The sequence below is a fragment of the Xenopus laevis genome, chromosome 1L (genome assembly GCF_017654675.1).
Source record: "Xenopus laevis strain J_2021 chromosome 1L, Xenopus_laevis_v10.1, whole genome shotgun sequence".
NCBI lineage: Eukaryota > Metazoa > Chordata > Amphibia > Anura > Pipidae > Xenopus > Xenopus laevis.
The window spans coordinates 87,991,425-88,003,206 of record NC_054371.1 but is presented as its reverse complement, the minus strand read 5'-3'; the positions used below and the strand labels follow the sequence as shown (position 1 = coordinate 88,003,206).

General features: G+C 39.0%; 1 protein-coding gene across 3 annotated transcripts in view; it reads right to left on the bottom strand.

Moving 5' to 3' along the window:
* The window catches only part of fras1.L (Fraser extracellular matrix complex subunit 1 L homeolog), a 269,516-nt gene that overhangs the window by 2,174 nt on the left and 255,560 nt on the right, over nt 1-11,782 (bottom strand). For all 3 annotated transcript variants that reach the window (XM_041591087.1, XM_041591088.1, XM_041591086.1), the window contains 5 exons: nt 11,182-11,341; nt 10,769-10,885; nt 8,448-8,614; nt 6,021-6,226; nt 1,525-1,671 (listed from right to left, as the gene is read on the bottom strand). In XM_041591087.1, coding sequence (XP_041447021.1) covers nt 1,525-1,671; nt 6,021-6,226; nt 8,448-8,614; nt 10,769-10,885; nt 11,182-11,341 — 797 coding nt within the window. The remainder of the gene's footprint in view (nt 1-1,524; nt 1,672-6,020; nt 6,227-8,447; nt 8,615-10,768; nt 10,886-11,181; nt 11,342-11,782) is intronic.

Here is an 11,782-nt window from a genome sequence, read left to right as displayed (position 1 = left end):
AGAACACAAAATATATATATCTATTTCTCATTTTGATACAGAGTCCTGGAAATAACTTTCTGTAAGAAGGGCACACGTGTAACGGTTAGCAAGACAGATAACATATTTAGCTTTTAAAGTTGATGTAAATTTAAGGCACACTAGCCCCCATATGTAATAAAATACATAAAGTTGGCCCAGGAGAAGTAACCCATAGCAACCAATTAGATACTTGCTTTCAAACGTGTGACCAGGAAGTACTATTTGCTGATTGTTTACTATAGGTAAATAAGAAGCGTAGCAAATTTTGCACTTTGTATATTACTTAACCCCTTAAGTGTTTAAATTGCCAAGAGATTGACATCAATGAGAAATGCAATTATCACCCCATAGAATGCTGTTACTGTAGAAAAGTAAACTATCACATTAAAAGCTATACAGGAAGTTTGACTTTAATTGCTCTAACCCAGGGCTGTCCAACTGGCGGCCCTGGGTTAGAGCAATATGGCCCAACATGTGGCCTGCGGCCCTTGTGTGGCCCTCCACATGAAAGTCTGCCTGCTATGTCTGTTTACCTTGTGTAAACTTTAATAGGTATCACTACAGAGATTAACTGGCCCCTGCATTGTTTAAACCTCAAATTCAGACTGTAAACCCCTGTATTGTTCACACATGTAATCCCCCTGCATTGTTCACACTTGTGACACCTCTATTGTTCACATCCTAAAGCCCTGTACTGTTCACACCTGAGACCCAGGCTGAAACCTTATTCAAAATGTTAATGGGACACCAGCACTGTGTCACTGTATGTAGTACATTTTAGAGTAGTCCTGTTGGGTTTCCCTGTCTCCTGCTCTGTTCTGCCCTATGCTCCGCGTGTGTGTCATACTCTGCCTGTCCTACGCTCCATGTGTGTCTCATACTCTGCCTGCCCTATGCTCCCTGTTTGTGTCATACTCTGCCTGCCCTATGCTCCCTGTGTGTGCCATGCTCTGCCTGCCCTTTTCTCCTTGAGTGTGCCATACTCTGTCTGTGTGTGCCATACTCTGCCTTTCCTATGCTCCCTGTGCATGTGCCCTGCTCTGCCTTTGAAACATAAGCCTGATATTTGTTTTGGGGATTTGTTATCATATTGTTAGGGGCCCCTAAGGTGTTTTCTCATGTGCTGGGGCTTGCTGTGTTATCTACAGGGGAGAAGGAGGTATAAGGATTTAAGGGTATGTCTTAATAAGACCTTTTTCACATATGAGTGATATCCCAGCAGTGAGCACCAACCATTTGGTTTTTTGGTGTGCTATTAATGTGGACATGGTTTTGTGGAAACCTGGATGTGGTTTAATGTGGGTGTGGTCTAAAACAGGGAGTGGCTAACACTGGCCCCTTTATCGGCCCTCCACCTTGTAGACCATAAAAAGTCCAGCCCATGGTAGCACAGAAGTTGGACAGCACTGCTCTAACCTAACATACATAGTACAAAAAGTGTTTATTATATTTATACTTTACAAAAAATTGTATAAATAATAACTAAAACAGTATGGACCATACCTTGTAAAGAGCATCAACTTTCATTGTAAATCCATCTACTCCAGGCATACTGCTCATGGAATGAAAATCTGGCGAGTCTGATGCAAAGCAAGCATCAAAAGGGACATCATGGAAAAAATTATCAGTCACCTCAGGCTGGTTGCGATCCTGTACAGAACAAATAATCAGAAAGCATAGAAGTGTGTGAAGTGGCAGATAGACATTTATTTTGAATGAGACAATATCTACAAACATTTCTTTTGAAAGGTACAAAAAAACCTGATGTAGCAGTACCAAGAGGGACAACGTTCCAAACAAATATTTTTCTGGAAGAAACTCTGGGAGCTTATAGTTAAGCAGGAGAACCGTGCAGGTTGTCTGAAGCCTGATGTTTCTAACAGGACAAGGAGTCTTTTAAGTTCACTAGTTCACTCAGTTTTTTTATCCAAGTTTCTTATTTATTGCTCCAAAATACCACAAATCTGGATGAAAACTTCTTCCCCATTCTTTGAACACTTTCTTAAGGCCCCCATATACGAGCAGATATAAGTTGCCGACAGATTAAGTTGGGCAAGTTTAAAAATCCCCTTGGATCAAGCACTGGGTCGGTTTGTTGATACATAGTAACATAGTAACATAGTAAGTAAGGTTGAAAAAAGACACATGTCCATCGAGTTCAACCTTTTTTTTTTTTTTTTTTATTAACTACCTATCTGCCAGTTGATCCAGAGGAAGGCAAAAAAAACCCATCTGAAGCCTCTCCAATTTGCCTTAGAGGGGGAAAAATTCCTTCCTGACTCCAAAATGGCAATCGGACTAGTCCCTGGATCAACTTGGACTATGAGCTATTTCCCATAACCCTGTATTCCCTTACTTGCTAAAAAGCCATCCAACCCCTTCTTAAAGCTATCTAATGTATCAGCCTGTACAACTGATTCAGGGAGAGAATTCCACATCTTCACAGCTCTCACTGTAAAAAACCCCTTCCGAATATTTAGGCGGAACCTCTTTTCTTCTAATCGGAATGGGTGACCTCGTGTCAGCTGGAAAGACCTACTGGTAAATAAAGCATTAGAGAGATTGTTATATGATCCCCTTATATATTTATACATAGTCATCATATCACCCCTTAAGCGCCTCTTCTCCAGCGTGAACATCTCCAATTTGGCCAGTCTTTCCTCATAGCTAAGATTTTCAATACCTTTTACCAGCTTAGTTGCCCTTCTCTGTACCCTCTCTAATACAATAATGTCCTGTTTGAGTGATGGAGACCAAAACTGTACGGCATATTCTAGATGGGGCCTTACAAGTGCTCTATACAGTGAAAGAATGACCCCCTCCTCCCTTGACTCTATGCCCCTTTTAATACAGCTCAAGACCTTATTTGCCCTTGATGCTGCTGACTGGCATTGCTTGCTACAGCCAAGTTTATCATCTACAAGGACTCCAAGGTCCTTTTCCATAATGGATTTGCGTAGTGCAGTCCCATTAAGGGTATAAGTGGCTTGGATATTTTTACATCCCAGGTGCATGACTTTACATTTATCAACATTGAATCTCATTTGCCACTTAGCTGCCCAGATTGCCAGTTTGTCAAGATCCTGTTGCAAGGATGCCACATCCTGGATGGAATTAATTGGGCTGGATAATTTTGTGTCATCTGCAAACACTGATACATTACTTACAACACCCTCCCCTAAGTCATTAATGAACAAGTTAAATAAAAGTGGACCCAATACTGAGCCCTGGGGGACCCCACTAAGAACCTTACTCCAAGTAGAGAATGTCCCATTAACAACCACCCTCTGTACCCGATCCTGTAGCCAGTTTCCTATCCACGTGCAAACGACTTCATTAAGCCCAACAGACCTTAGTTTAGAAAGCAGTCGTTTGTGGGGCACAGTATCAAACGCTTTGGCAAAATCCAAATAGATCACATCTACTGCCCCCCCCACTATCCAGAATCTTACTTACCACATCATAAAATGCAATCAAATTCGTCTGACATGACCTATCCTTCATAAAGCCATGCTGTTTGTTGCTCATAATGCCATTCATTAGGACAACATTTTGAGAGACCGTCTGTATTATTCCCATTGTAATCTGATCCGATCAGCCTGATATCGCCCACCTCAAGGTGGACATATTGGGGAGAGATCCGCTCATTTAGCGAGTCACCAAATGATCGGATCTCTCCCCGATATGTACACCTTGAGGTGGGCGATATCAGGCTTATCTGATCACAGGCCCTAGGGCCCCCTATCTATGGCCAGCTTTAACCACACTGATTTTCAAAGTGCTATGTAAACATTTAAAAAGTGTGGATGGCAAGAGCAAAACGAAACAGGAAAACACTGCTTTGTATAGCTGCAGCTATACATATTTCAATTATAGTAACTGTTCATGCTCTGCAATGTCCTTTGGCTTGCACCAAGAGGGCAGAATAGTAAATACAATATTTTTGCTATAATAAATCTGGGTTTGGTTCTCAGTCAGGAAACTACAGGTATGGGACCTGTTCTCCAGAATTCTCCAGACTTAGGGTTTTTCAGATAATGGATCTGACCGTAATTTGGATCTCCTTACCTTACATCTAATAAAAAATAATGAATAAACATCAATTAAACCCAATACAAATATTTATCAAATATCAAATAAGGATTCACTATCTTAGTTGGACTCAAGTACAAGGTACTGTCTTATTTTTAAATAGAAAATGGAAATAATTGTAAAAAATTTGAATGAATTGATTAAAATGGAGTCTATGGGAGATGGCCTTCCCATAATTGAAAACTTTCTGGATAACAGGTTTCCAGATAACGAATTCCATACCTGTACTGTACTGTATTTTAAAAGAGAAGGAAAAACTAACACTAAGTAAGCTTAAATTGCAATTTAATGCTTAAATTGCATATGTTGTACATCCATTATTAAAGGGGACACGATCAATCATCCATGTGATGGGACCCCCATACGCCTAAAACATTATGCTACCTGCGACACCTGTAACGTGGTCTACCTGCTCAAATGCCCATGTGGGATGGCATACATGGGCCAGACAGTGAGACAAGTTAAATCACGCATCAAAGAGCATCGAGGCTACATTAGGAATTTTAAAAAGGATACTTATTCCGATACAGCTGTTGCTAGACATTTCTCGGCTATGAGTCATAACGTAAACCAACTAAAATGGCTAGTTTTGGAGGTTGTACATAACCCCCCAAGAGGTGGGGATCTAAAATTGCGACTATCTCAAAGAGAGATGTACTGGATTAGAAAGCTTAACACTGTGAACCCTAAAGGGTTAAATGAATCTTGGAGTATAAAAAGCTTCTTGTGAAACGATGCTAACACTATTTTTATGCCTCCTCTCTTCCAGATATTGACCCCTTAGCCACACATTCAGAATGTTTCAGAATCCAGTTATGGTAACGTACAGTAATTAAGTTACTTATCATGTAGAATTTGTTTAAGTCCGAGAGGACTCTGAGTCAATTGCTGCTATATTCGAGACAGATTGGGCTAGTAGGACGTAGTTGGCAGTGCTAACAAGTTTTTGCCCATTGGTCTAAGTTTTTAATCCTCTTTTTTTGTACTAATATTTAACTCTCTTCACAGCACATTGGTGACAATTGAAGGTTTTCTACGAATAAAAATTGAATGAAAAAAAGCCCTCAGCCTTTGGAAAAAGAATTTTACTTTATTTTATTTAATGTTATTTGAACACGATGTTACAAACTGAAGTTTATCTTTACCTTGAGACATGGTTTCTCTTCACTTGATTACCACTTGGAGGTTGGGCTAAATGCTTTGATGTCATTTCCTGTTAAACACTATATTATACGTTGTTTCACATCCATTGTATACACTTGACAAAGAGTCCTTGGAGACTCGAAACATGTTGTGTTGAACAATAAACACCTAATTGAGCAGTTAATCCTGCAGTCTGGATCGTTCCTTGGAAAACTTTATTTTTTGGATTGATATAGTTGCACGTACGGCGGAGGTGCACCCCAAGGCTTCGATCGAAAGTTTGTTTGGCATTGGTTTGAGGTAACTAGCATCTCTCATTTATTGGACTAAGTAAGCTTTATCAGGTCTATATAAATACACCAGTAAACCCTCAATATAATGCTCCATAGAAGGAATTTTTGTGTACACATGAGCTTTTGTGTCAGACTTCCTGTTTTCACCTTAAACCTCCAGGGCTTGGGCTTCAGCATGCTCAGTTTGCTCTACTCTACCCCCCCTCCTTCCCTGCTGTAATCTGAGCCTAGAGTTATGAGAGACTCAGACAGAAGTGATGTCACACCAAGCTAATATGACAGCTACTATCCTAAACTATCAGAGAGAGGTTCTAGAGCTGTTTACTCAGGTATGGTAAAGTATTCTACAGAATAAATAAAGTGCTTGCACTATTGTGGTTAATCTGTTAGCAATAAACTGCCTCGGTAGCTTTCATTCTCCTTGAAATTAGCTCAACATCTATTGGTTGTTGTATGCAAATGTCTACTTACCAAGAGCAGAAACCTGTGCTTCAGGTGTTTATTAGGCTGTATACAACCATACTGGGGACCTTCATTGTAAATTGTTCCAGTTGGGTCAAAGAAAGGCACATATCCATCTTTTCCTGTGCAAAGATAAACCTTCTCAAGCTGAAGTTTGTAGGCAGAGTTGAGGTTCTGGTCTGGATTCCAGAGGACTCTGCCATAAAGAGTCTGACCTGTAGCATAAAGCATTTTGTTGTTATACTACAATAGTGATATTGTTCAGATTAACAAACAAGTTCTTAATCTTAATGATGTACATAAGAAAATCATTAATTCCCTTTTCTGCAGCTCATATTTCACTCTTATTTGCTATCTCTACCTTATTCTAAAATTTATCACATAACACAACTTAGTAATTTTTAAAAATACACAGAAATAAACAGAATATATGTTTTCTTCAGCAACACCCATGTGTAAGCAGTTACCTAAGATGCTGCAGAAATGTGAATACAGCCATCCATGTAGTATGCATTCAAATTAAATGCATTTTGGCCATTTAACACAAGAAAAGTATGTTTGTTGTTTTATAAAAAGACAGACATTATTAACTCTTTTAAATACCACACATTCTATTTCCAAGGTAATGTATTAACCAATGGGCAGATTTCATAGTTTTAAGTATTCTAATATGACTGAACTGGAAGATCAACTTGGCTTGCCGATTATTTATTTCAGCTGTATTCCACAGAGCTGTAGTAGAATAGAAAAGGATACCTGTTTGCAGCAACACTAAGGTCTTTATAATGCAGCTAAACAATAACAATTATACTGTACTTCCTTAATAACTTTTACAGTTAGGCCCATAAATATTTGGACAGAAAACTTTTATTTCTAATTTTGGTTCTGTACATTACCACAATGAATTTTAAATGAAACAACTCAGATGCAGTTGAACTGCAGACTTGCAGATTTTAATTCAGTGGGTTGAACAAAAAGATTGCATAAAAATGTGAGGAATTAAAGCCTTTTTTTAACAAAATCACTTCATTTCAGGGGCTTAAAAGTAATTGGACAAATTAAAAAACTGAAAATAAAATGTTCATTTCTAATACTTGGTTGAAAACCCTTTGCTGGCAATGACAGCCTGAAGTCTTGAATTTATGGACATCCCCAGATTCTGGGTTTCCTTCTTTATGGACATCCCCAGATTCTGATTTTCCTTCTTTTTAATGGTCTGCCAGGCCTTTGCTGTAGCAGCTTTCAGTTGCTGTTTTTTTGTGGGCCTTTCTGTCTGAAGTTTAGTCTCAACAAGTGAAATGCATGCTCAATTGGGTTCTGATCAGACTGACTTAGCCATTCAAGAATATTCCACTTCTTTGCTTTTATTAACTCCTGGGTTGCTTTGGCTGTATGTTTTGTGTCATTGTCTATCTGTATTATGAAACGCCTCCCAATCAATTTGAATGCATTTAGCTGGATTTGAGCAGACAGATACTCTGAATACCTCAGAATGTACAGTATTTGGCTGCTTTTGTCCAGTGTCACATCATGGATAAACACTAGTGTCCCAGTGCCACTGGCAGTCATGCACGCCCAAGCCATCACACTGCCTCTGCCATGTTATACAGATGATGTGGTATGCTTTGGATCATGAGCTGTTCCACGCCTTCTCCATACTTTTTTCTTTCCATCATTATGGTAGAGATTGGTCTTGGTTTCATCTGTACAAAGAGTGTTTTTCCAGAACTGTGCTGGAATTTTTAGATGTTTTTTTTTAGCTAAGTCCTATCTAGCCTTTCTATTCTTGATGCTTATGAGTGGCTTGCACCTTGCAGTGCACCCTCTGTATTTACTTCATGCAGTCTTCTCTTTATGGTAGACTTGAATATCGATACACCTACCTCCTGGAGAGTGTTGTTCACTTGTTTGGCTGTTTGGCTGAAGCGGTTTCTCTAAACCATGGAAATTATTATTTTTGCATTGCTGAGTTCACCAGTGCTTTCTTTCTTTATCAGGATGTACCAAACTATAGATTTTGCCATTCCTAATATTGTAGCAATTTCTTGGATGGGTTTTTTCTGTATTTGCAGCTTAAGGATGGCTTGTTTCACCTGCATGGAGAGCTCCTTTGATCGCATGTTGTCTGTTCACAGCAAAATCTTCCACATACAAGCACCCCCCCCTCAAATCAACTCCAGGGCTTTTATCTGCTTCATTGATAGACATAACAAAAGAATTGCCCACACCTGCCCATGAAATAGCCTTTGAGTCAATTGTCCAATTACTTTTGAACCCCTGGTTCAATTACTTTTGAGCCCCTGAAATGAAGTGATTGTTTTGAAAAAAGGCTTTAGTTCCTCACAGTTTTTGTCTGTCCAAATATTTATGGACCTAACTGTATGTTGCTGCAGGATCTACATTCCTGATCTGAGAAATAAATAACAAGCAATGTACCTTTTGAAAAAGCTCCTTTATAATCCATCTCAGCCAGGGACATTTCAGTTTTGGTGGGGTCCATTAAAAAGATCTTCTCATTGTTACAAAGCTGAAACTCAGTGTTTAATGAGTATACAACAGGAACAGGCCGATTAGTCTGCTGGAAGGCTATAGGAATAAGAAACCTAATGGAAAAAAAAGCACTATGAGAAATGATGCGTCATCCTACAGCTACTTAACAACAATACATTTGGGGTCTGGGGTGACTGATATGTGTTCAAGAAAACAGGTTTCTGAGTAGGTATGGACTGGTCTATATATAGTCAAAAAATGCAACAGAGTAGTAACTCAGCTTGCCTCATTTCCAGAAGAAGTCCTGTTTTTGATTTTTATGTCCCAAAAATAATTTGTTTACATTTTTCAGTTTCCTAAATATCTAATTATGATTTTAAGGTAAAAACGATTTTTAATACCTGCTTTAATTCTCTTACATATATATATTTGTAAAGAGTTGCTTTAAACATAGCAAGTAAGTTATTTATACCCTTAGCGTGCCATGTCATGTCATCTACTGTATGGACATGCTTCTGTATGAGTGACAGCATATGCATGACTGCATGATGGGAAGTGGAGGCGGGGTCTGTTGGGTTTAAATGGGACTGTACACTAAGAATTATATCCTGATGAAGGGAGGGCCCCCCCCTATATCCTGATGAAGGGAGGGCCCCCCCCCCCCTGAAACGTTGACCCCCTGAAACGTTGATTTTTTTGGTGGCACAATAAAAGGGTTCAATTCCTCGACTGCATGACATTGTGTGTGTGCAGATCTGTTTCCAAACGCGTGTAGTTACTACAGGACCCGGCCGGGGTCAACAAAGGACCAGCACCACAATTGCTGTTTAAGTGAACTACAGGTGTGCGGCAGAATAATTACATTGCAGTGACAGCACATACAAGAGAGGGAAAAAGTTGCAATATGGCATAATAAAAATTCAAGTAGAGGCACTAACCTAGTATACTACAGTCAAATTAGAAAATAAATTGAGAAGGGTAGAGTCTGACAGTTCACCCCAGTCTAAGGGTGCAGATTTATAGTCAAAACAGAATTATGTGAGTTTTCCCAAAAAACAAACAAAAGTAGTTAAAAATACAAAACCATTTATTAGGATGAGAGACAAAAGAGCCTGACCCGTTACTCACAGCCTATGAGTAAGTGCCACCAACAGGCACTGATCGTGTCAGACTCTTTTGTCTCTCAGGTCCTAATAAATTATTTTGTAATATTAACTACTTTTGATTGATTTTGATTGATTTTTTGGGAAAACTCAACTTTGTACATTACACTATTTATATATGATTATTATATTTGATTCTGACTTTGAGGAAGTGAGAGAATTACAGAGTGCTGGTGAAAAGAGCATTTGATTGGCTGGAACTGGGCACTCCAGCTGTTGCATATGTAGTTCCCCAATAGTGACAATCTTTGTATAACCTTTGGCTGCAGAAGTGTTGAACATCTATTTGTGAGTACACACTTCCATATCTACCTGTTGGTCGAATGAATGTGAAAAGCTAATGTGGGCAAAAATGGCACAGATGGGAGACCTTAACATTTTGTTCTGTTGATGGCCATATACTAAAGCTGGCCATAGATGCAAAGATCCAATCGCACGAATCATCGTACGATCAGACTTTCCCATCTCCCGACCCGCCACTAACCATTCAGATCAAAGTCTTACCAGTCAGATCAAATAAAGTAGTTAAAGAACAGATCAGCAATGTTCTGCCCCTGACAGCAATCGTACGATATCTATGTCCAACCAAAGCTAGTGACAGTCTCCCACTGAAAATCGTACGATCGGCAATACACGCAGAGATATTATCGGCAGCCGACAGAAATTTTCTATCCTGTCCGATCGACCAAACGACCGATCTCCGCCAGATGAAAAATGTCGGGACTCTCCACACAAGGTTCGAAAATCGCACGAATCCTCGATTCGTACGATCAGATCTTTGAGTCTATGGCCAGCTTAAAACCCATGTTGCTTGCCTAAAATACTTTGGACCCTGAATATATTCTGGAATCTCAGGTTCCTACAGATGAACCTGGACCACATTCATCCATAATGGCACTGGACTGTAGCCCACTATTTTTAAAAGATTATTATATCTTATATCACAAATATGTATAATTGCTACTATTAAAAAATCTTATCTATATAAAAAAATAACCAAGATATTGACATTATATTATTGATGGCATTTTAGTCTAAAAAGTGAAAATGCCCAATCTAATCATAACGCAAGCTTAATAACAGTGCATCAACCAATTGTCTGACCTTTCTGGGGCATGAGCTGTACAAGCCAGGGGCTTATCTCCAGGATCAATCCATGGCTGTGTAGGCTGCACAGTGCAAGGAATCAGATAAATTGTATACTCTCCTGAATAGTCTTTTCTGTAAAGAGACGAAGAGGTTATTAAATATATGCTTTGCAACCTAAGGCCTATGGCACAAGTGTTTTGACCATCATTATGCCCAGGCAATAAATTATTACTACTTCCCATAGAGATACATGAGAAATCTATTGCCTAAGACACACACACATTAAAACATACATCTACAGTATAGTATATCCAAAATGCCTTAATGCAACCAGTAATAATCCATATTATTTAATGGTTTTAGACTACAATATTAATCTTGCAAACCAGATACTGTGTTTCATTATTACACAGCTGCAGCAGTCTTACCTGCTGTATGAACTGGTAGCTCTCCACAGCTGATAAGGGGAGTCAAAGGTCTGAGCGCTCCACAGAGGCTGCAAATCAAACTCAATACCACCCAAGTGGTCAGGGGCCATGATGCGTGATTTCATATCTGGAAGGGTGTGATGCTCCATGACAAATTGACCTGTGTAATAAGAACATAACTTGTTACTCTGTTCGACCTTCTATTTTCCAAATTGCGGGTATATTTAAAGAAAATTACACATATGAAGTTTATCAATTCAAATCCAAATTACTGGTTAAAAACAAAGTTTTCATCAACAAATTCAAATGGACTGGGAAAAAACATATTTGTCCATTAGCAAAGGTCATCTTTATAAATTAGAACACCTCAATGATATTTTAGTTCAAAGCCTGTAGGGATACAAGACTGCAATTTTTTCTTCTGGAATAACTGTAGCAGTACTGCTGGGAAACCTGCTACTGATCGTTCTGGAGTTCCGTTAAATATTTTGTTGCAAAAAAAAACAAAACACTTTGCGATTCTGAAATGTAATTACATACACTGCACATATTTGCAAAAGCCATTTGATCGCAAACTTTACAAGGAAGCTGTTGAGGTTTA